At 37.7% G+C, this 26,247-nt stretch overlaps 1 protein-coding gene across 2 annotated transcripts in view; it reads right to left on the reverse strand.

The window, feature by feature from the left end:
• Nucleotides 1-26,247, reverse strand: part of RPS6KA5 (ribosomal protein S6 kinase A5) — a 74,651-nt gene that overhangs the window by 16,032 nt on the left and 32,372 nt on the right. The window contains exons 2-6 of one of the 2 annotated variants that reach the window (XM_082283385.1): nucleotides 15,413-15,540; nucleotides 14,639-14,722; nucleotides 10,692-10,795; nucleotides 1,902-2,052; nucleotides 534-695 (exon numbers count right to left, since the gene is read on the reverse strand). In XM_082283385.1, the coding sequence (XP_082139511.1) occupies nucleotides 534-695; nucleotides 1,902-2,052; nucleotides 10,692-10,795; nucleotides 14,639-14,722; nucleotides 15,413-15,505 (594 nt within the window). In that variant the 5' untranslated portion in view covers nucleotides 15,506-15,540. The remainder of the gene's footprint in view (nucleotides 1-533; nucleotides 696-1,901; nucleotides 2,053-10,691; nucleotides 10,796-14,638; nucleotides 14,723-15,412; nucleotides 15,541-26,247) is intronic. The other variant, XM_082283384.1, reaches the window with a different exon arrangement.

Genomic DNA, 26,247 nt, shown 5'->3' on the forward strand with positions numbered 1-26,247 from the left:
ATCCAGACCATGCAGTCTAAGAAGAGATTGCTCTTTAGTAGCATGGAGGGAACAGTAAGGAAAGCTTTGTTACTCTTCTGTATACATCGGTCTAATAACAAGAGCACTCCTACAAAACGTGGAGGACCTACTTTCAGCTCTGCAGGTAGCTCCCACTTTCCAAAGGATTACTTCAACTAGCGCATAATGGGAAAATGGGTGAACTATATTGCTCTTGCTGAAGGTGGCAGCCCACGCTGATGGAGTCAAGATGACAAGACTCATAAGGTATGAAGAATCAATAAAGAACAGACTGACTTTAGTCCTGCAAGCAGAATATTCAGCTGGGAATGGAGAGACAAGGAATTTCATACTTGCAATAAGACTGTTTCCACCTTTCTCATTTTACAATTGTTGAACAAAAAGCCCGGGGAACTGGGACTAGAAATTACACAATTAATTCCAAGAACTTTGAGGCAGGAAGTAAAAAAAAAAAAAAAGCTAGCTATACATGGGGAATTTTTTAAAAAAATTAATTTGATTTCTTAAAATACCTGAAATATTCTTTCTGAAGTCTGAGGGGTTGCTGCAGGAGAGTATGTTGGATCCATTTCTGTAAACTCCTCTGCAAAATTGCTGACATCTAATTCATCTCTGATTACTGGTTTAAATGGAGCTGGTATTTTTTTGGCAGCTAAGTCCTCCCAATTCATATTCTAAACAAAAAACAGGAAAGTAAGTTGGAATGAAATGAAAATTTAACAGAAAGAGATATTGGAAAGAGAGACTTGTCCAGACACACAGTCCTAACTCTATCTGCTATTTTTCACAGGCAGATGAAAAATATTCAAATTATGCTCCACTGATTTGCTTAGGTAAAGCCAAGCAGTATCATACTTATTTGTACATAGACAAAATCCAGTCAAAAAGAAAATCAACGTAATTAAATTTAACAGTGGAGATGAGCCAAACAACTAGCGTGATGGTCCTTGAATTTCTTCCTATTTTTCAGAATAAGCAATATTTATATTTTTGTAAACCATAGCGCATGCAATGTAGTATCTTCAACTTTTCATTGCCAATTTCTATGCTTAATTATTGATGTCAGTTTTCAGAGCCCTGAGAACATAAACCTCCAAATTCTTACTTAAAGGCATGACTAGAAAGAGGAAGCATAGAAATAGCAGTTATGAGAAAACTGCCCTGTTACTGTAAAGGAGTGGAACTGAAATTAAGTAAAGAATAGAAAATGTTATATGATGACAAAATTTATCTCCCAAAACAAACAGTGAATTAAGGAAGTTTAACTCCATTTAACTCTACTTAACTTCAGAAGCACCATAAATACATAATTATTTTTTTCAAAGAAAGCACACAATTTTAGCTACAGTGGATGGAACACTACAGATATTGTACACAAATTCAGTCTTCATCACAGTTTGAAAGCAAATGTTAATACACTGAAATCTGAATAGAATTAAAATTAACTAAACAAGACTAAAGATTTAATTAGGCCAAGGAAAATAGAGGAGTTTGGTGAATTTTATCAACATTCAAATTTTACTAGTAATGCTAGTGGCAATCTTTTAAAAAATCCTCTCAAAAAAACCCCAGCAGACAACACAACACAATTTCAGTGTTTTGCATTAAACCTTCTGATTTAAGCAGTGTGTCTTTTGGCTTCTTCAACTAACTGTTAGATACAGACAATATATTAAAAACCTAGCACGCCCTTCTAATACACACAAAATCCATACACATAAGCACATGGATATTCTTACTAACTTCAGTGCCATTATTCATGCAATTAACATGTCTCTAAGCAGTTCTGTTAACAAAATAACAGAATTTCCTTCGACTTAGATTTCACAGGCACTCATGCAGAGTAAGTGGGATCTGGTGAGTTTTGTTGTTTGCTTTACCTGGAAAAAGGGATGCTGTTTGATTTCATCAGCATCAGTGGGACCACAACCTAGCCTCTTCTTGGGGTCTTTCATTAAAAGCCGCTGAATTATATCCTTAGACAGAGCACTCATTTCTTGAGGATAAGGTGGCTCACTTTTTAATATTCTCCTTTAAAACAAACAAAATAACAATGTGGTAATTACTTAAAATGTTGAGAGTTAGAGATTTACCATACTAATGGAAGCATTAACATTTCACTTAAACTTCTATTGTACCCAAAAGCAGGAGTATGACAAATATGAAACCAACCTTTTTATAAATAAAGGAAGGTTTAAGGAATTGTGGGCATGAAACACAACCTCTGGAGAGATACATTATGTAACTCAATCCACAAAAGGAGAACAATCCTCATTTCATGTACTGAGCTTACTATTTAAAAGAAATCTCATAGCTGTAACAGATAGCTCCACAAAGAAATCAACCTGATGCCTAACAGCAGTCAAACCAAAAATAATTCCAATATTAAAAAGTATTAGAAAATAAAGAAAAAAAAATCCTGTATTTGAGCCATTGGAGGTTTGCCTGCACCCTCCATGTTGTGTGCAGCGCTCATGCCCTAGTCTCAAAAGAAGGCACTCTGGAAAAGTTTTAGAGAACAGTAATAGGACTAATCAGAAATACAGAATGTGTTTTATAGGACGTTTTATAAAAAGGCTAGGACTATCCAGCTTACTGTAATGATGATTCAAGGGAGCCGCGCAGTGTTCCCCTCTAAACAAAGTAAAGAAAGTAAACAGAGACCACACCATCTTTTTCAATACAAGAACTAGAAACCATCAAGTTGTGCCAGTGGAAGTCAAAACTTTGGAAGCCTAAGCAGAATCACATTTCAATACCTATCTTTTACATCTGTAGTTCCCACAGTTCTGTATAAAGAGGTAGGCAAGTTTTCCTTCAGCTACTCCAAATCTAAATGCTGAAGCTAAGGACTCTAAAGGAAAGTAACATAACCAAAGACATGTGAACAGGTTTAAAACAGAGACACAAAAAACTTTTTAGCATACAGAATCACGAAGAGTTGAGGTTGGAATGGATCCCTGGAGATCAGCTGGTCCAACTCCCTCAGCTTAAACAGTTACCTAGAGCCAGTTGTTCACCACCATGTCTAGAAACCTTCTGAATATCTCCAAGGAGAGAGACTTCACCACCTCCTTTGGGCAGCCTCTGTCAGTACTCAGTCACACTCACAATAAAAAAGTGTTTCCTGATGCTCAGAGGGAACCTCCTGTGTTTCAATTTGTGCTCTCTAGCTCTGGTCCTGTTACTATACATCACTGAAAAGAGCCTGGTTCCCTCTTATTTGTACACTTTCTTCAGGTATTTATGAACATTGATGAGGTCTCCCTGAGCCTTCCCTTCTCCAGGCAGAAGAGCACCACCCTTCTCAGCCTTTCCTCACATTCTTGGCAGCCCTTTGCTGGACTCTCTCCAATATATCACTCTCATGCACTGGAGAGACCAGAAGTGGAATTGAGTACTCCAGGTGTGGCCTCACCAGTGCTGAGTAGAGCGGAAGGATCATATCCCTCAACCTGACCATACTTTGTGTAAAGCAGCCCAGGATACCATTTGCTGCCTTTGCCACATGGGCATATTGCTGCCTCATGTACAGTTTGGTGTCTATACAGCCTGACGCATACTCTCACTGTGGTGACTTCATAGAAGGACTTACAGTGCCTCCACTAAACACAGACTGAAAGATTTTGAAGCCATGAGAGGCTGAGGCTCAAATGACAAGAGTTCATGGCAATACTAAAATCTCAACTATTACATGTTTCTGCCAGAGCTTAAGTTGATCACTGCACGACATTCCTAAATTTTGTTGAAAGTTACGCATGACATATCCTTTAGAGTCAGTTATCCCATGAGAAAATTTTTATCTTGAAATCTCTAGCTTCTTGGATTAGTCCAAAAATAGATGCAAACAGATTGCTTCCTAAATAATCCTGTTCTGGCAATGTGGAAGGACAGAACCAAGTTCAAAATGCACATATCTCAGGGGTAGCTTCTACTGACGCAGTATCCAATTTCAAGCAAACAAAAAGACAAAGCAAGCTAACCTCTGGTTTAAGTAACGCTGAAAGGAGTTAGAAAAATACACTCTGAGTTTTAAGATGGTGTAGAGGTCCAGGATTGTTTTTTTAAATGACATATGGATGATCTGCCAGTAAGGGTCTAAATCACAGCCATTCTGCTAGCAGAAGTAACAGCAACCATAAGACCTCTCTTCAACTTCTGGACACATTTCACTTTATAGAAAAGGAGAAGAAAGCACAATCTTATCAAATGATTTTTCAATTAGGGATGTTAATACCAAATTTAAACATCACTAAACAAGAGTATTCCTATACTGTAGGAGTGATGGAGAAGTAAAGATTCAGTCTCTTCAGAAATCCCCCAGTCTCAGAAAGGGGAAGCAGGTAAGGAAGTAAGAAAACCTTCCTGTTCTAGAGACAGAAGACAGGACACCTTGATAGAAAAACTACTTTATTTACAGGAGGACCAATGAAATCTACAGTGTTTTCATAGCTTGAAAATCACTGTGGTTAGAGAAGTCTGAAAAAGCTTCTTTATCAACCTTTTTGATGAAAGAATCCGAAAGGTAAGTAGCAAAGATCCCGGAAAGCAGCAGGTTGTCTTTGGGCTCTCAGAAGGGGGAAAAGCCCCTCCAGTCAGTATTTTTTTGAAATTGATTTCTAAAGCAATGAGATTGAAACTCTGGGATGTCCTTAGAAATCAAAAGGGAAATTCTAGAGCAAGTTCTCTTCCACACACTCTAGGAACCTCCTAAACTGTTTTCCTCTTTGCTGTACTGTATTTCCAGAAGACATCCAGTAAGTTTTGTACTGAGAAGTATCTTCCATCTGTTGACCCTCCATGCCCCAACCCACTGCAGGAAAGGCAGCATTTTGCCATGCTCCATTACAAGGAGACTCCTGTAAGTTGTATTTATAAATGCCAGTGGCTTTAATTCAGAAATACTTTTGAGGTTGACTGATATTAGAAAACACTGATGATGCTCTGGATTGGTTCACAGAACCATATTACAGAGGCAGTGAAGAATGAAGCTACGTTCTTTAGAAGTTCCAGGAACTACATAAAATTATCATGAAGTATGTGAAGCTGCATACACATTAATTAGGATTGAAATCAAGCTGCCAGAAAAGAAAGACCAGATTGGATCAACATGTGAGAGAGCAGATATTTGTGAAGCAGCTTGATCAAGTAAAGACAGCTCAGTTTCACTAGTTCAACATTACTGAAGGGCTGTACCGACAGTTAAGTCACTCAAGGCTCTAACAGCAGCCCATACAGTGTTCAGAGGAAGGAAGCTCGCATGTATCAACATCGTTTTTGGGATGCGTGTGCTTCTGTAAAGAAGTTATGGGCTTTAGCATTAATAACCCTTTTCTCAATCACCACCATTCTTTTGTACATTTCATGTTTTTATGGGATTGTCCACATTGTTCATGGAAGTGATCCAGTAACAGTGACAGAAGCAAGCAGGAAGAATTAAGTATCCCAAGTGGCAATTGGGAAAGCTGAAGGAATACTCTGCTGTATTTATTGCTTTTCCTGGCCTGGTATAAGCCCTCTGAGCTGCAGCAAGCTGAGATTACCCTGCTGATGAGAGAACTCTGGCTGTACTGAACACTCAGAGAAACCACCCCTTGCATAGGTCAAAAAGTTTAACACTTTGAAGTCATGAATCATTTCCATCTTACCCTTCTCTATGGCAGACTACGCAGAACTAGGAGTAACCCCACTGGTATTGTTTTTCAGGAACTTGAGCTCTGATGAGTTTTCCCCATAAATACTGCAGACCAAGAACATACATGATAATGCAAAGGACACACTAATGGATGATAAGGAAGAAAAGGAGGTGCTTAATCTAATTCTACAGTGCCCTGAGAATTGTGTGCCTTGTGGTGATGTATGATGATAGTCTATTCCCTGATCCTCTGCTTTATGCCCAAAAATGGGTGCTGTATCTTTAAGGTGGGTGCAGAGGAGGAGGGAGCCTTGGGCTCTTCAGGGTTTTTTTCAAAGCCTCACTCCCCCAGGTGTCCAGGGTGCCTCAGGGTCTGTTTTTTTTGCTTAGCTACCTTGATTTTTCTGTTAGCCCAGGCAAGAAGTTTTTTCCCTTTCCCTGGCCTTGGACAAGCTGCAGCAGCAATCCTTTGGCAACTTTTCCAAGGTAAACTGGACAGTTAGTTTAATTCTGAGACCAGAGATAACAGGACCTGCAGGACAGGAGTCAGTCAGGACCAGCAGGAGTAGAGGGGCCACTCTGTCTCAGCCCCAGACCTCAGAAAACCTGAGCCAGTGAGAGAAAGCACACCAACCCCACCCTTTTCATCTGCTGTGAAGAGGGGACCAATGTCAGAGAGTCAGGTTCCCACCTGTTTGCCCAAACTGTTGTTTGAATCTCCTGGTTTTTAGGTGGTTTTTTTTTCCCTGAGAGAGGAGCTGCTATCTTCTACCAGTAGGTAGGTAGGTGGCAAGCTGGTGGTTTGTTTTTTTTTTTCCCTGGAATTTTGGGCTTTTTGTTCTAGTGTGTGTGTGGGGGGGTGAGGTCTGACAGTTTAATATCTAGCATTTAGTTACCTTTTTCCCATTGGGCATTCCGTTTGTCAATAAACGGTTGAGGTGGTTTTTTCTCACTTTCATCCACTAGTATTCATTTCCTATTGGCTGAAAGGGATCGTTGGAACCCTTTTTAAAGGAGGTGACTCATTCCAGAGTGTTTTCTCCTCAACTGGTCTCTAAACTGAGGCATTGTGTTACAAGCATCATCAAAAAGATACATGTCCCTGCATGCACGGGAAATAAGAGAAAGCAACCCCAGGCTGTAACCTTGTTAAAGGGCAAATGGACAAGACTTCCAAAGCAGAGTTTTCACCTTCATATTTGAGAATGATCCTGTCACCTCAGAACAAGTCATGTTAAACTCCTTGTTCTTTTATTCCAATTTGGAGCAGTCAGATACGTATGTGTATCCCTGGTCCTAGGCAAGTCAGAAATTTTGCTACAATACTTAAAGCTTTCTTAAAACCATCTGTTTTACTGAACGGTTGAATGGATCTATAGGCAGAGTCACTGGTGCACTCTGATGTGCATGTAAACCGACAAATGCTGTACATTATAGATAGGCAGCTATAAGCTCTAGGAAAAAATACCAGAAGACATCATGCAAATTAGAAGTCGGATTTAATGACGGTTCCATCTTTTAAAAGCTCTTTTAATCACTAGAGTTCTCACAGGCACAGATTAAAGAAGGAAATCAATAAAGAAGGGCATCCCAGTATACAGCTGCTATGCATCTTGCCAACAGCTCTATGAAGAAAAGGTTTCTTGCAGGATCACAGATGAATCTAACAGATTGTCAAATTTCAGCTGTCCTCCATGAAGTTTAAATAAAGTCTAACCAACTACATCAAACAAAGACCCCAGGCTGCTACTGGCGTTAGTATGCCAATATGGCATCATATACTTCTAGAGATTATTTTATAGATCTATAGACGTATACAAATGAAAAAAAAAATATAGGTTTCTATCTATTCATAATCCCAAAACTGGTAAGATTTTCTAGGCTGCTGCGCAGCTGCACACTAATACTCCAAAAACGTTCCTGTTCATTTTAAGTCCTATACATGACAGGGCCCTCAAAAGTCAGCCCCCTAAAATGGATTTGTCTGTCTTTCAATTCAGCACTACAAATTACTCCTAGTCAAACTGAAAATACTGAGTGTGTAATCAATCCCAGCCCTTGCCTATGCTTTTGCAGGATGAGTCTTATCCCTGGCTCTGCAGCAATATAAGCTCAGAATTCTCAAAAATCAAAGGAAGATTTGGGAACAAGGGAAAAGAAAGGGGAGAGGGTGCACTAGAAAAGGAGAGATATTGGAGTAGCTATGTGAATTTTTTTTTTTAACTTAATAGTTTAATAACCCGTAATACCAAGCATGTGAACAAAGAGTCTTCAGAGACAGAGATGTAAGGTAAAGTATACACTTACTTAAGTTGCATTTTCCATGAAAGAGAAGTCCACAGTGTTGCCAAAAAGATTATGATAAAAGAACAACCCAATTTCTCATCAGAAAAAAAAAAAAAATAGAAACTACACATTATTTCTGACACAAAACCTGAACTCTCCATTAGAGAGATATTTTAGAATAAAGTTTCATGCTTAGATTTAACACCAGACAGCCATTGTGCCACACAAAGGAGTAATATTATCTAAAAATATCAAAGGTTACTTCCTACCTAGGTGAAATAAAAAAAGGACCTGAATCCATTTAGAAGGCTTTTTTTCCCTGAACTCAGAAAAATAAAAGGCCATGGAAACCATGCTTTCAAGAGCTTGTGAGCAAGTAAAAAACTGAATTCTCTAAGTCTGCTGCAATTGGCAAGTTAAAGCATATTTAGGTTAACCAATATAATTTCTGGCTAGAACAACTTTGCTATCAAGATAGAAATTTGTACCGACTCATATCTCTGTACCAGTGCCAGTAACTTCATGATCAGTGGCAACTCTCAACAGCTGGTTTCTGTTCTGCCTGCTTTACGCTATCCTCAGGGAAAGCTCCAAACACACTCCTGCTGCTCTCAAAGGCATGCAGCAGTCACCATTCCCCGAAAGGTCCCACACAACTCAGTGCAGCAGCCAGGGCAGCAGCACTGTTCTCATATGCTCTTCAAAGGAGCATAACATTCGTGACAAACTGCAAGCACACAAAACTGAAGTCATCCAACACAGAAATTGCTATCAATGGAAAGGGTTCAGAAACCAGTGGGTCTTAGGAGTACAGAAGTAACACAAGATAGATGAAATCAAGTCAGAAATGCAGTAATATAGCTGGAAATAAAAAGATCTCAACTGTAAACTAGAGGGTTATCAGTTGAAAGTGACAAAAGAGGAGAAGGAATTAGATCTACCAGACCACCACTGGCATCAACAAGAGGAACCCAAGAAAAAGGAAGAAGTATTTTTTTGTTCAGATGGTAAATTCTTCCTTCCTCTAAACAAGAGCCTCTTGAAACATCAACAAGAATAAATTGCCTGTATGTAAGATAGAACAACACAAGCTGAGTTAAGAAAAGGCTTTTTCAGGAAACAGGAAGATTGGGGAACATCTTTAATATAGGAAACTGTAAGAATTTAACTTCTAAATTTATCAAAATAAAAGCTGAAATACTACAGGACTGCTGTCTATAAATGTGTAGCATAAACACCCACCAGAACAAAAACAGACTGAGCAGCAACACAGTAAACTTGCCACAACTAAAGATCAGAAAATAAGTTATTAGGTGTCAGAGGACAGATGTTAACAACCTTGCAGTTACTCAAATTATCAGAAATATTATTATCTTAAAGACCACATAAGGGCCTACCAAGTCAAGTCCTGTAGAATACATAACTAAAAAGTTTCCCAGGTTTTGGGAAACTATACCTGTAAAATTCAGTTCAAAGTTCTCTCTAAAAAAAACCGTGTTACTCCTTCAGAGTCCCATCCAGTACATCTTGGAAATCAAAATTACCAAATTCAGCCATGGCATAAGCAACTAGTCAACCAAACTCCTAACCTTAAATAGGCGAGAAAGAGATAACTGAAGTTTTAACTGCAATATAATGACCAAGATGGTGAAGTCCCAAATTTTGTTTTGTTAATGGACTCACCTCTCCCCTGTATTTTTTCTAGTGACCGTCCAAGTTTCCTGCTCTGGTAGAGAAGTAAAAACCAATACACAGGCCTCCATTTCCCAAGAAAATGCCTGAATTTATAACGTAAGTAAAATAAATTATCTAAATAACTGAGGTATGTTCTATCATCCATTACAACCTTAAATATCAAGTGATTTTAGGTGAGGGTTAGAAGCATGACAATACCTTCCAATACAAGCAAGACTATTCTTACTCTGGGGACTGGACTTACAAGCTCATTTTGACAGCAGTTAGTAATTTGAGCAATTGAAGACCTCAACTTCTGTTCCAAAAGAAATCCAGTAAAAGGAAATGTTTGTTTTGGGAGAGATTTCAGTTATGTGTTTTGGGGAAGCTTATTGGTTTGGCTTTTTAAAATGTTCCAGTGTTTTTACACAGGTACTGAAAACAAACCTTTAAAGTGTAGAGGTTACTGAACATAACAAAAAGTTTACATGTAAAAGGTAAGAATGGTATAGGTTATTTCATTTCTGTAAGTATCATACTCATTTCTTCTCAGTTATGCAAGTGGGCCTTGCAAAGATCACTTTCTTTGTTTCATATTATACACTAATAAAACAAACATTATTTGTAACAAAAAGGTAGGAGTAGGGTACACTCTGACACTTTAAATCTGCAGTCTGCCAGAGTGACCTAGCAAGAGCTGATTTAAAAAATACCTCTAGCTAAAGATATCTCTAATGTATTAAGATTTTGAATGTGATAATTCTATTTACATACAATTTGATATTTCATTTGAATTCTTCTTCAACGGTAACCATGCAACAGGTAAGTATCTACAAAGCTATGGTTCCACTGTAGTTTAAACAAAACAGGTTTTTTGTAAAAGTTGGTTCTATTAGCTAATAAAACCTATCTACTTTCAGATGTCATTCTATTAAACAGAACTGGAGCACATAAAATGTTACCATGGCAGCACTTTCTTCCTAAATTTTAAATTAACAAACTCTCATAAAACATATATTACAGTATAAGGATCATCTGTTAGCAAGCACATATACTTCACTGCTTTGAATCTTACCTAGAAATCTCTGCTTGGGAATTCTTCTCTCCGTCGACTGTAAATGGTGATGCTCCAGTTAATAATTCATACATAAGAACACCAACACTCCACCAATCAACAGCCTAGAGAACAACAATAATTATGTATGTTATGATACACTGAAGTAAAATTGTTAACAAAGGAAGGAACAAAACAATTCTCTTAGAAAGCAACTAGCATAGGAAGAACCTACCTATCAATACGAAGGCAAAATGGGATACAATGAAGAAGAAACAACTGTTGTACTGATTGAAGGTATTTCCTGTGATAAATTAATTTTATATTGTAATCTTTCCACTTAGCTTCTTCAACTTATTTCTCAATCTGAACTCTTTACACTGACTACTCAAGCTCCTTTTGTTTTCCTGCCAGAATTAATTTTTATGTTTACCATTGTCATGTGATATGAATTCTAATACGCACTCAAAATAACAGAGGAACCTAAGGCTTGCTAAGAAGTAGTGGAACTTGAACTTTCACAAGATTGAGAATGAAATTAAAGAATGTTCAAAAAGCACAGTTTAAGATCACAGGCCACAGTTAATCCAGGCACCTAAAAATGCTACGGAATCATAGAATAGTTTGGATTGGAAGGGACCTTAAATGCCATCTTGTTCCAACTTCCTGCAATGGACAAGGACACCTTCCATTAAATCTGGTTGCTCAGAGCCCCGTTCAATCCAGCCTTGAACATTTTCAGGTACGGAGCATTCACAACTTCTCTGAGCAACCTGTTCCAGTACCTCATCAGCCTCACAGTAAAGAATTTCATCCTAATATCTAATCTAAATATCTCCTCTTTCAGTTTAAAGCCATTCCCCCTTGTCCTGTCACTACATGCCCTTGTAAAAAGTCTCTCTTCATCTTGTAGGTTCCTTTCAGGTACTGGAAAGTTGCAATTAGGCCTTCTCCAGGCTGAACAATTCCAATTGTCTCAGCCTTTCCTTATAGGAGAGGATCCCTCTCATCACTTTGGTGCCCCTTCTCTGGACTTGCTTCAACAGGTCCATGTCCTTCCTGTGCAGAGAACTCCAGAGCTGGATGCAGCACTCCAGCTGGGGTCTCAACAGAACAGAGCAGAGGGGCAGAATCCCCTCCCTCACCCTGCTGACCACGCTGCTTTGGATGCAGCCCAGGACACGTTTGCCTCTCTGGGCTGTGAGTGCCCATGGATGGGTCATGTCCAGCCTCTCACTCACCAGCACCCCCAGGTCCTTCTCAGCAGGGCTGCTCTGATCTGTTCATCCCCAGCCTGTGTTGATATCAGGGATTGCCCTCACCGAGGTGCAGCACCTTGCACTTGGTCTTGTTAAAACTCCTAGGATTTGCATGGCCTCTTCTTGAGCTTATCCAGGTCCCTCTAGATGGCATTCAATATTTGGTTGTTGTCAACAACAACAACTTTTTAATGTTTAATTATCTGGACCACTATTTGTCTATTTAGGATCCTGAAATTTTTCACTTAGGTAGTATCTGCTTCTGTCAGATATTCCAAACCAGAGAGATTTTTAAGGAACCTGCTTAAAAGCACCGTTCTTTCCTGTTATTAAATCTGTGACATTTCCAACCTTGAACACAGTTTCAGCCAGTTCATGTTTCACCTCTTTGCTGGTTCACTCAGACAGAGCTTTCAGAAAAACCATGTCTCCAACATGCTACTGCTGCAATGGATCATGGGTAAAACAGTGGTTTTGTTTGCTAAAGAACTTTATTAAGGATCTAGCATGAGCCTTGTTACTCCCACTTTGACAGTTTACTGCATTTTGGTTCCTGCTACTTCCCCTGCTATCCATTTTGCATGGGCAGCTCCAGATGGCACAGGCACTGTTCAGTCATGGCCATCCAGTGCCACCACTGCACCTCATGGGCCTTAGAGAGATGGACTGTGGTAACACATGGGATATTTGGCTTCTCATATACTCATCATATTATTCATATCTCTCATAACTTAAAAAATATTTCTCTCTTTCAAAAGGAAGGATGCTACTATGAATAATAAAGGAAGCAGTTTAGTCCTTTCAATGAAATTAATTACAGGTGTTTGACCTTCTCAGGTTCACAGCCATGAAATCTGAAAAATCAATGAAACTTCTGCTTTACTTGTGTTGGCAATATTAACACAATACAGGAAGACAGCCAGTGAAATCATGACAATCACCACACATTTTATTTGGTTTTGCTTCAAAATACACAGAATCTGATTTCTGATATATTCAGCCAAGAGTGTCTAGAACTCACTGAAGAAGTCTCTGCACTGTTACTAATTATCTTTACAAATACATAATTCTCAGAGAAAATCCCAAAGAATTTCTTCTTGGCATGTGTTTTTCCAAAAGAAAAGGAGGATTTGCAGAATCAGAAATCAAACTTCAAAAAAATAAATACTGAAATACTAGAGCAAGTCCTTAAGACAAACACTGCAATCAACTAGAAGAGATTACAGATGATAAATACTGACTAATGAGAGCACAGCATACTAAAGCAATCTTGTTTTCTCTTTTTGTAAGGTCTTTGAGTTGCTAGATATGCAGTAAGTATAAAATACACTAAAAACCTTCTAAAATGACAATACATGACACTGCCAATGGTAAGGTAGTGAGTGTGTGGTGTAAACAACTAACATCACACACATAACTGCAAAATCACCCCTATTGATCAGCTAACATTCACCATCAAACTGTGAAGCTATTCGTTATAAAACACCGTATGACTGCACAACATCTGATGGAAGTATCAGAGAGAACCAAAGGTAACAGAAGAGAGATTCCTCTTCAAGTCAGCAACAAGACTGAATTTGTAAGCTTTGAGAAGCCAGAATCATAATTCAACATGACTGAGAAATCCAAGAGATGCTCTGGAGGTGGAATGACTAAATTAAGAGAGTGCAGGAAAGAGCTTCAATACGCAAGTTTGAATTCCATTTTTAACAGCAACTGGGCAATCAGTATAGTAGAAAAAGACAAAGAGGTTACAGTGGAATTCAAGGTAGATGTGAAACAATGACTCAGTGAAAAGACAAAGCACACTTTATTTTATGTGTAGTAGAAGAATCAGGGAGGTCATTCTGCTATACTTCAAACTGCCAAATCCCAGCTGTGCCCACTACAATGCTCCCTAACTGAAGGTAAACTCAGACCAAAAGAGACACAGAATGCATAGAGAAGAAAAAGAAAGAACTTTCTCGGGCAAAAGTCAGACTTTTCCAGTTCTTAGACCAGAACCATAATCAACTACATTCCATGATCCACAACAGAAAGACAAATCAACTCAGTCTACAGCAAAAAACGACATAGATTCAATATTCTCCAAAACTACCAAGTATAGTGAGCAATCAGAATAAATTATCTAGGAATATTGTAGAATTATTTTGGACAGTAGGGTTTTTTGTTTGTTTTAAAAATAATCTGTTAATTGTTGTTGTCTTGATCTTGTCTATCAACTACTGACACTTTACTGTGTAATAAAACTTGAGTCGCAAGCCAAACAATTAATTTTTACAATATGAGAACACTTATAACATTAATAACCCATCCCATACCTCAGTAAGTATAACAGATTTCTCTGATGTCCAATTTAACATGTATATCAGAATTAGCCACAAACAAGTCACTTTCCACTCTGAACTAGTTTTTCATGCAAAGGCAAATAAGTGTCAACTAGTTTATTGTCCCACAGCATGTTTAGAAAAAATTTTGAACAGAACAAAAATAAGCCTCAATACCTTTATAAACATGCCCTTTACCTCAGATCTGAAAAGGAAAATACATCAACAGACAACTGAATACACAGGAAATAATCTATTTTAGGACAACCTAAACCAACACATACTTAAATAAGACAACATCATATTTTACAAAAACCACCCAAACTGAGCAACATGTTGACTGAAAAATTAGTTTCTTTTCAGTAATAAACTCAGAACATACCTTATCATGTCCTGTGTCTCCCCCTCTTACAATATCTGGAGCCATATATTCTATTGTTCCACAGAAGGAATATGCTCTCTCGTTCTAGAAAAAAAAAAAAAATTTACATCAAACAACTATATTATACAAACGATATGGGACAGATATGGCTAACAGTTCCGAAATGCTGGCAGCAATTCTTCTCCAAATAGCTCAGAACTGCTAGCTAAATAATATTCCATCATATGTAGAGATGTATCACATAATGCTACAGAATATTTAGTCTTCTATGAAAAAATAAAATGTCATAAGTCTGTGCTGCAATCTAAGATAAACACACAAAAATTAACCTACTAGTATTAAAAAAAAAAACTCTCCCATAAGCCTAAAATGATTTATACATTTCAGAATTACACAAGATTCCCCAAGTAACATAGATATACATTCTGAAGGCTGCAATACCAGTGCTCTAGATAACAAATGAAACTTTTCATTAAAAAGGGAATTTCTTTGTAAGATGTACAATTTGACTAAATTGGATACAAGATCCTTTGGGTTCCCCATATTTAGGAATTTGTTATGACCTCTAGAAAAGTTGTTTTCTTTCACAACAAACACATATATAAAAAACAACATTATCTCAAGAAGAGACTTGGAGAGAGACAAGACAGAAAGGGAAAGGCAGACAGCGTTGTAAATTCAATTTTATTCTATGCACTGAATTATTCTCTTGACTATGTTCAAAACTAAGCTGCTTTCACAGGCATGTATAATTGTTCCCTGGTAGCGATTTACCTTTGAGGTCAACATGAGGTCATGCTGTACCTTGCTAATGACGAAAGCACATGTGTTTGGGCCATGCAACATTGTTCCTCCCTTATCCTTCATGCTTCTAGCATTTTGGGGAGAGATCCTGATAGGTCCTTTAAAGAAGAGTGTTCAAAAAAGCAAATATTTCAAAAGTCAGGTTTTACATTTGTAGATTCAGATTTGGAGTTTAAAACAGGTGCTATATAAGAGACTACACTAATGAGAAGAAGCTTCTAAAAGTAGAAATAGTGCTCTGTGCTACCCTAAGGCATAAAAGTTAAACAGTCCAGCAGCATATTATTAAACTGTATTTCTTAAAATACATATACTGTGACTGGTTTTTTGGGATGAAATTCTGAGTTCAAAATAGTTATAAGGCCTCATTTTGTTCAAATATTAACTTGAAATATTAACTTCTGAGACAAAACCATATAATAATGAACTTTTCATGATTCCACTTTCTTTTGACACAACTATTGTTTCTCTCTGATAATCTTTTCCAGAACCTGTTATCCTAAGGAATATAATGTGATAAAAAGCATAAACAAAGAAAAATTATCAGAAATCCTAGCCCTCCATCAGCCAGTCTAAACCTACTCAATATCTCTGTTCTTTTTTCCTTCAGCTGGGAGGGAGGGAGGAAGAATGGGGAAAAGGAAGGGGAGTGGAAAACGCAGAAAGAAACTGTTCTTCACTCGCTACCTCTCCAAAGAGTAAAGATAATGCAGCCAAAGTGAGATATCAAGACGACTGTCTGAAAGCAAAGCACTCTGACTCCACCACAGATTAACACAGACTTGCCTTCATAAGATACTGTAGAAAGTCCTGACTTCAAAACAGTTGAAGTCATAAAATCCAGATACTTCTTTGTTAGAAACCTCTGTTTATGTTGTGGTTTATTAAGTTACAGGCTTCATCAATTACATCTAGCTGTTACTTAAAAAACACAGGTTTTGCAGTGTGAAATTTCACTAGGAACACTTTGGTAAATTTGCCACTGTTAAATATGCCTCTTACAGGAAGTCATTAATAGTTTCCTCTGTTATGCACTACACGTGGGTTTAAAACCATTTTCAAAGAATGTTATCTCCAATAACAGTTTTATTTTCTGTCATTTTCTGGTCTCTTGGGTACATGAGAGACAAGGATGTAGTGGACAGAGTCCAGCAAAAAGAACCATAAATATGATTTAGGGAACCTTTGAGGAAAGGCTGAGAAAGCTGGAACTGTTTCACCTGAAGAGGTGACCCTGAAAGTTCAGGGAGATCTCATCAAAGTACAAAAATGCCTGAAGGAAGTATGCAAAGAAGAGGGAGCAAGGCTCTTTTCAATGGTGCCTAGAGACAAGACCAGAGGAAGAAACACTTTTTTACTGTGAGGGGGACTGAGTGCTGGCACAGGCTGGCCATGAAGGTTGTGGAGTATCCCTCCTTGTAGATATTCAAAAGGCTTCCTGTGGGCAACCAGCTCTAGGTGATTGTATTTGTGCGGATGGTTGGGCAAGATGACTTCCAGCAACCCCTTCCACTCTGTGATTCTGTCACAAAATGTCACTGAAAGCTGTATTTCAACATTCATTTGTGAAATCACAACCAAATCCTATTTTGTACCCCCTCCACATTTACATTTCAGCATAATTTCTGAATGTTTATGCAATAACATATCTTTTAGTAAAGGTAAACAAAGTGGCTACTCAAACCAGTTAGCTGCTTAAGAGAGCAACAACTTGTCTTGAAGCCACAGAGAATTTTGTTACGAGTTCTTGAATAGTGATAGATACATTCACAGGGACAGCCAGGCAGTTCATTTTGTTAAGCCATCTTGCTATTAAATTAGAAAACCACGTTATATTTCCCTATTATTTTACCTTCGAGATGAACAACACACTGACACAGTGGCTGTCCCAGTATATATTACCAGACTGTTTCTAATAAATACTGTAGTACTACACACAGGGTAGATATATAAATTTCCCCACACCAGCTACAGCAATATTAAAAAAGATGGTGTACTGCATTGCTTCCTAGATCCCTGCTATCATTCTGACTGATCTAAACAGCTTAGTGAATTGCAACTGCTTTAACTTGCCAGGGCAGTTTCAGTACATCTCCACATAACTTATTTTAACATCCCATTTTCATTTTCCTTCATCAAAAAATGAAAGGGCACCGGGCAGCTTTCATGCAGAGCATTAGAACTCTGTGACATCCAAGAGATGTGTGATGCAGATTACCATTTGTCCTGGAAGACAGCACTTCACCAGAAAAACCCTACCTCAGAACAGTGTCTTCTTTGCTAAGACTATGTACCCCAACCTGGGCATCTTGACCACAATTACACCAACTGCAGAGATCAAAATACCTAACTCCAAAAATCAATCAAAAGTGCTGACAGAGGGTTGGCAATCTTGCACCACCATGTTCTTGATGATCTTGTGATATCATCGCTTGGCTCTGCTTTATACCCAAGGAATGGTAGGCAGGCATTTGAAACTACCTGAAAATGTAGAAAGCACGTGTGTAAAGTTTTCTCCTCAGTGACAGAGAGGTCTTATGCCTTCAAAGTTGTCTAATGACCTCCTTCAACAAATACAAAAAAAGCACTTTAACATCAACCAAAAAAAGTAAAAGGATCAAACTCTATTTTGCTGCAGACACTAATCACACTCACCACATTTACTGGAAAGGCTTGACTGATAGGGAAACAGTCACTACTGTCATAGAAGGATGTGTCCTTTAGAGTATCCATCCTGGCCTACAATAATACAGATTCAGTTTACTAACATGTGCAAAGGCAGCTCAGACAGTTAAGTCTTGCAACTGCTCAACAGGTTGTAACAGTATGTGGGACAAGAAGTGTGATTCCAAAGCTAATCACAGGAATCAGATGAGACATCAAGACAGCAAAGGTATCACTCATGCTATACATGCTCTTAAAAGGCTCACCTCTACTGGTCCAAACTGCCTTTTTGCAGCCAGCTCTTCAGAAAAAGGACTACTCCTCTATGTCGGATTTAAGAGGATACTGTGCTGGCAGGACGGTGTTAGTTTCCAGTGCCACAAAACTCACACAGCCCAGCAGCATTGTAAATGTCTGATTCAATGTCCTAATGCATCCAAAAAGGGCATGCAATCTGGGCAAAGAAATAGTGACAAGAGATTCTGGATGGGTGTTTCCCAACACCTTGGAGGTGAAGGCCTTGCAATTCTCAGAGAAGAGGACCTGATCCCAAGGAACTGTTATATAGTATAATAAATCCTTCAATAGGCAGAACATCATTAGTTCAGGGCCCCAACAAAATCAAATTAATTTCCCTATGGAAATAGAGACCTGTATAACTGAAAAGTGCATTTAGAGTATCTGGCTTAGAACACTCAGGCATATTCCAAGTACACTGTTCTGCACATGTGCACAAGACTGAGGAGAAGATCTATTTGCCATATATATACTGCTTTGGGGAAACGCTTCAGAGCTTGAGCAATTGTGATTTTAATTCCAAAGTGTAAATGCAGGTGTGGAAAGCACTCAAGTGTCTTAAGACAGTTACTATGCCATCTGAAGATGTATTATTTAACATTTAAATATACAGCCTTTGAAGTACTTCTTTAACTTGATGAGCTTCATCTAAATAATAACTGCCACCACTGCTCCAACAGACACTTGAGTCATAAAACCTTATGGCTTATTTAATTTAGAAGTCTTTGTGCAAACATTACTTAGACAGAGGATTAGCCAGGTATTCACTGAACCCATTCTTTTCAGCATTCAAAACTAGGACCCACTTCTCCAACTACATGAAAGGTCATCTTTGAAACACGACAGACTGCTGTTTTCTGACTACTTACTGCACAAATACTTTGTTCTTAACTGAGCTAGACTGCTACCTGGAACATCAGATATGACAAATTCTGAAATTATAATACTATCATATTCTTTCAAACCGTGAAATTTGACTCCTTAAATACATTTTGTAACTTGTAAAAAGTAAATATATAAAACCAACGCTACTCTTCCCTAAAAGTTCTTTAATAGTGTAAGTATTCTCTAATGGGAATTCCTTGCTATTCGAAGAGATGGTAGGATAGGGTCAAAAGGCTTGGTTAAAACCTAGAGCAAGTTAAGTTCTAGTACAAGAATTTCAAGAAATTGAAACTATGTTATATAAGGGAAAGAACACTTATCAGCTATTAAATTGTCTTGAACTAACTTTCTTGCATTCCATATTCATATAAAATATTCTTGGAACATTATCACATAGCTTAAAAATTGTTCCTTCAATGAAGTCAATATTTAAAAAAAGACAACAAAACCAAAACCTAGAAAACTAAGTGCTGTTGGGCTAAGAACACAAAGGCCACCCATAGAGCTGGAGAGTCAGAGGTACTGTCTCTGGTGGCACATATTTCATCTGTCAGGAATAACTATGGCTGGCTAGCACCTAGTGCCATGGAGCAAGAGTGTGCAATGGCACAGAAGGGAACCAGGTAGCCAGACAGAAGCTCTCTGAAGGCATTCAGGGCTGCTCTGATGATTGACTCCACAAGTCCAATGAAAAATTCTCCAATCCAGACAAGAATTATTTACTGGTTCTCATCATGTTTGTTATGGAGAAATAATAGAATTACTATGCATGTTTTGACTGGGTTCTTCTATGATTTTCAGCAACATTCTTACAACATTCCTATGCTTGTCTGTAGTTCTTAGTTGGCAAATTAAATTGCCTCATTCCCTTAATCTGACTTCATCGTTATGAAGGTTTCAAAATGTTATGACCTAGCAAGAAAAGAGGAATACTTCTCTCTTGGAGGTATTCTGAAATGGCATAACACATTTAAATAATGTGTTAAATCTAATACAGCTATGGACTTTCCACTTAGTCAAGGACAATTCCCCCCTTATTGCATGGGTAGTAAAATTCTCTATACCAACTTTCAGATCAGGTTTAGAGATGACAAATCAAACTCACGAAAAACCATAGTTTAGCTAAAATTCTCTGTATAGTGGGGCTTCTCTTTTAGCAATCACCTAGCATATACTTCACATACTGGAAAAATGCAGAACTGCTTGCAAAGTTCCTCAAATTTCTATTTTGTGGTATGATTATTAATATACTAACTGTACCTAAGAAAAATTCTATTTCTTAAGTAGTGCTTCATGCAAATTCTAGCCTAGCAGGAAAGTCAGTCCTGTTAAAAAGACACAGAAGGTATTGTTCTCATGAAGGTTCAGTGATGGCAATGGACATCCCTAATACCCTTTCATGGAAGGCTTTATTAAAAAAAAATATGCTGAGGAGAGTAATTCTGTCCCAAAAGATACCAAGTATCTAACTTTGTATCAGATCATTTAACAGCTCCCAGACACTAATTCAAATACATACGGAAGTCCCAACACTCAGCATAAATACTTGCCACCTGGCTAGGACTGCAACACTTCAGCCAGTGAGGAAGAAGCCATCCCAAAAGACGCCTGCATGTTGCACTTCCACAGAAGGTCTCACTCAAAGAGGGTAAGGCAGAAACACAGACTCCCAGTTCAGAACTAGAAATAGCAGCAAGAGGCAACAGTACTGGAAACACTAAATAGGTAGTGAATCCTCTTGAAGAATAATGCTAGTGTGTTTTTGTGAGATTTCTGAAATGTCTTTGTGTGCATATTTATCAGTATCAATATAATACAAATAGCTTCAGTCACAATGGTATGGCCATTGACTCTTCTATTTTACAGTTTTACCAATTTCTTAGTTAACAAACAACATTTTAAACAATATACACTAAACTGTCCCCTCTAATAATTTTCTTTTATTCAATGCATATTTAGAAATTGACAGGAGAATCATTCATTCTACTATTTTTACAAGGCTGCTGAAGAAAAAGTAAGTAGTTACGAAATAAGCAAATTCAGACAGCAAAGGTTAGAAAGGATATATAATGTGACTGTATTCAGAAGTAAGACTTAATTGGGGGTATGGGCTCATCTAAAGAGTTTCACAGGGTATCAGATTAAATCATTTTCTTGTCCTTTCAACAAAAAATCCATTTCTTAGTCTCCTCAAATGCCTAAAGTGGTAGATAATTTCTAGGCATGAACAGACACCAGTGTTCGTACTGCACCAGAGAACTCTCGCTGTTGCTCTTCATTTGATTAATTCAGGGAAACACACTGGAGTATAACTATCTTCCTTAATTGCTTATACCTCTGAACAAATGCTTCAAGTCCCAAGTTGTCTTTCTTCCTTTGTTAAAGGTACATCAAAGTTCCAGACTGCATTAATTTGACCCTCTCTGGGCTCTATCAGTAGTGTTTCAAATAGCACCCATCAGAAATGAAGAGATGTACCAAAATGTCTAGAATACAAGAATCATTGTTCCAATCAAGTACCATCATTGTTCCTATTTTGTACAGCTGTGAGTGTATGTAATCAGAGTCCTGAAAGTCATAACTTACAGCTTCGCTACAAGCATAAATAGCGAAAGCTTTCCCAGAATTACCAATGGCAGGACCCTGAGCTTATCAACAGGCTCCACAATCTCTTTCACCAATCATAGGGGTTAAGGCATCTCTGCCTAAGAACAATTCTGACAAAATGCAGCTGAGTGACCTGTGTGGAACCTTCTCAGGGGCCTCTTCCACTTTCAGCTGGGAGCAGAAGTTCAGGCTCCCATTCTTGAACCTTGCATCAGCTGTGCTGTAGGTATGTCTGTACTTGGCTGGGTACCTCGCTGATACTGATCCACCAAATTCAAATCCTGACTTGTCCTCAAGCCTCTTCCCTCACAACAAACTTTTCTGATAACCACTGGACTGTTAACCAAGCCTGTTTTTCTGGCACTAGACTCGTTCTGATCTTGCACTCCTGGTCAGTGAGCACATTGATCCATACCTGCCTCACTATCACACTTAGCTCACACTAATGCAGGGAGCAGTCTCCCCACCCTGCTGCTTCCTGGAAAACTAGTCAAGAACCACAGTTCCTCCAGGAACAGCTTACAGAACTGAAGAATTCATGCAGTTGAAGAGTTCAGCAGTATCACACAGAGCATTTCATATATTAGCTATCAGCAAACTGGCTGCGAGCTACTGATCAAGCAAGACATTAGATTTCCCTCGGTAAGCTTAGTAAGAAAACCAGGACCATAGGATAAATCAAAAGAATAATATCATAACTGAACATTTACTTAAGGCCACATAGCAGAGGTGCTACTAACAAGCTCCCCTGCTGAATGGATTTTACATTTCAGAAAATTCGCAAGTAAAGACTGAGAAGCCTGATTTCTTGGCAGAAACAGGACCTGTACCTTCAGTGAGTCTTAGAAGTCAACCTACCATAGATATTTACCTCAAAAATAGAACTGCACCAAGGAAAAAACCCATCTCCATAGAAATTATACCTCTAACATTCTTCGCCATTATTTTAATGGCCCAGAATAACAATAATTACAATCTTAATTTAGGAAGGCAAAATTATATAAAAATTGGCAAAAAGATCTCTCACAGTTCAAAGATGCGATATAGGTTTAAAATGAGGAAAAAAATCTTGTTTCAACAAAGTCCTTGCAGTACTGACTGGTTTCTTGTTTTTACTCACTTCGGTTTTTTAAAATTTCAATTATTTTGGGAAACTTATTGGTGGCAATATCTAAAAATAACACTGAGTAATTAAGCTGTCCATACCAGAAATTATAAAAAGTCTCTCAGCTGAAGACTGTTGCTTCTGCAGCTGTAAACTTCTATTCATGACCAAAACTAACCTTTGCAGGAGACGTTTAAACAAGAAAGAACAAAGACAGGCAAAAAACTTAGTGGTACGCTAGTTAGACTGCTCTGCTGCATATAACAAAATCATAATGAAGACTGTAATATGAAAACAAAAGCTTAGACTAGAGCAAAAATTGTTGCTACAGGGCAGATCAAAGGTCCATGAGTTTGAAATGAAGAATTTTTAAAAAAAGTATAGGGTCATGTGAAATTAACTGAACATCCTATCTTGGTGGCTGTTCCAGCTTGAAGAAGCCATTTAAGTCAGAATATATTGGTTAGTATGCCTCTTGCCACAGCTAGACTGATGACTTCTGCTTCCAAAACACACATGGAATAATGCTACTGAATTTTTCAAGCAAGAATGAGATTTGCCTGCCAGCAGATGCCATCAGAACAGGCAGATAAAGGGGACAGCAAGGGTAGCTAAACCTTGCACTGTGTTAACCAAGAAAGCTATGACCTTTATCTCTGTGACCCCAGAAAAAAAGTCAGTGGAAGGCCACACCCTCATCTAATGAGAAGTGGAGATTCAAGAAACCTTTTCACAGACTTTTACAACAGCAGTGTTCAGTTTCACAGCGCAATGCAATTGCAATTCTACATGAAATTATTTAAACCAGTTCCTGATAATGGATTTTAAAGTAAATAACTAAGAGTAAAGAAAACAAAAGTCTCAATTCTGCAGACAAAAAAATTCAGAAACAATGTATTATTGTGTGGGAGGAATGCAAGTCTGTACCACTGTCAACTTGGATGAACATTTTGTACTAGGTTCTTCTCAAAATTCCAATTTTTAGAAGGCTTGTTTTCTAAAGCATCGCCTTTTTGAGATGAGAGAGGTAATAGTACCAAGAAAGAACAGTATTCAAAGCAAAACCTGAAAAAATCCTATCTCTTCAAAGAGAAGCAAAATTATAAGGTATGGAAGAGTACTAATTCTAGGAAGAGTTCTGCTAGTTGTTACTACAAGCCTTCAAAAGTTAATTTTTTTTTTTTTTTAAATAAAGAAAATCATACAGAACATGTCAAATAAACATAGTTTCAGAGAGCTCCACATGTAAAAGGTAAAGGAGTAAGAGTGGACCATTTTGCTCAAATGCAATCCATCTGGTTCTAAATTCATTTACATTTGTCTGTGAATCTCTGGTCATGTGAGTTTTTCACACGTGGCTGCCTAAGTTTCATGGAAGTAGGGTATTTGCAGTAATTCAAAAGAAAAAAAAAATCTATGGGAAAAATGGATTCATGACAATGGGAGCATTTGCTCTCAGAAAGTTACTTGTTTTCCTTTGGAAAACACTATCAGAATTTTTCTTAGTGACTAGCAACCTAATATCCAATAGAAGATACCAGACTACTTAACACAGAGGTTGGTCTTTCCCCCCAAAATGGGATTTTTTTTTAAGTGGTATATTACAATAGGAAAACAGTATCCTTAAAGCAGTCGTAACGCATCATGATCTGTCTTGCAAAAATTCTTAACAGAACTTTAATATTTTGGCATCAAAATCTGGACAGAAACTATTTTATGCTCTGGTCTTCTGCATTAGTGGTCCACGCTGGAAAAGCACAGTCTTCCTTGTGATAAGCACTGAAAAAGGAAACCTCCTGGGCAAAGGCTCAAACAGTCAGTCATCTGATCACTGATGACCTGGTTTTGCAGTTAAAGTAGTCCAGCTCAGTGATGTGCCTGTAGAGTGTTTGGTAGTTCTTAATATTCAATTTCAAGACAGTTAAAACTGAGCCAACTGAAGTACACCAAACAAAGCAAGAAGTTTTTGCCATTGTTTCATGTCTTTTTCCAAAACTAATTATCCAGACATATTTATAACCCATGTTAACTTCTGTGGACTAATTTCACTATTCAATTTACTCTTACTTTTTTCTCTTTGGAGAAATGTAAATCTACTCCTTATACCTGTTTATGTCTACATCACTGAACAATCCTTTAACTAAAACACAAGTCATCTGAAGTATGGATAATTTTACTCATTTTTGCAAGAGAATGCTCAGTGTTGGACAATGTACTGTCTAATTGCAATGATAAGACATTTTCACTTTAATTGGACAAGTATAAGGGGTCTTTTAAAGCCTTTTAAAGTTAAATGCATAGCTAATCTACTAGTTCACTCACGTGAGATGACAGTTCCTAAAGCACTAAATGAGTCAAGTTGTAGTCACACCTCTCTGTTCTACACTACCTTTAAACTCCACTAAGAACGTATACAAATCTCTTCCTAGATCATCTACCAAAACCCATAGTGGACCAATCTCCATTTAATCACTTTTCCTCCAACGAATATCATTTAAAATTTTTTAAAATTAACTAATTTTCTTTCCAGAACAAAATGTTCACTCTACCATCAAATAAATGAAATCGAACAATTCAACAGTGAAAAGCATTTGAGAGTTATAACTAAATTTCCAACTCTGATCAAGAGATTTTCAGATGAAGAAACAACAATGTATATTAAATATTCATTCTACACATCAGATAGAAGTACACAGACATCCACCCAAAGTCTTAGGTTTCAATTCAATCATCCCTCATACAGAATATCCACTTTTATATTATTTATTGCCAAGGCATTTGTATGCTCACAGACACACTGTTTGAAGACTGACAACATTCAGTATTTACTATCTCATTTATTTAAGCTTCATTAAGCAAACACAAAAATTTCAGAAAAAACTTAAGATAATGCAGAAGACATGTACCAATGCAGAAGAATTGAGCATTTCACTATACTCTGGAAGAAAATGTACTTCACTGGATTTAATTAGGAAGAAAAACTTTAATTATCATGCATGGTCAAATATATCATTTTTACAGTAATTCAATGCATGTGTTCATATTATTTTTTCTGAGACATAGATATCTCCATGTATACTAAAATATGATTTTTAGTTTGGTTACAGAACTAAAGGAAATGTGAGCAGAAAGATCGTAAAAAATGAAGCTGCATTTTAGCAATACACATCAAAATTAAGACCAGACCTGATGACTAGGTTAAACTGACACTGACCAAATCAAAACAATTCCAGCATAGAAGTAGAGC

This window comes from Coloeus monedula (assembly GCF_965178545.1).
Source record: "Coloeus monedula genome assembly, chromosome: 6".
Taxonomy (NCBI): Eukaryota; Metazoa; Chordata; class Aves; order Passeriformes; family Corvidae; genus Coloeus; species Coloeus monedula.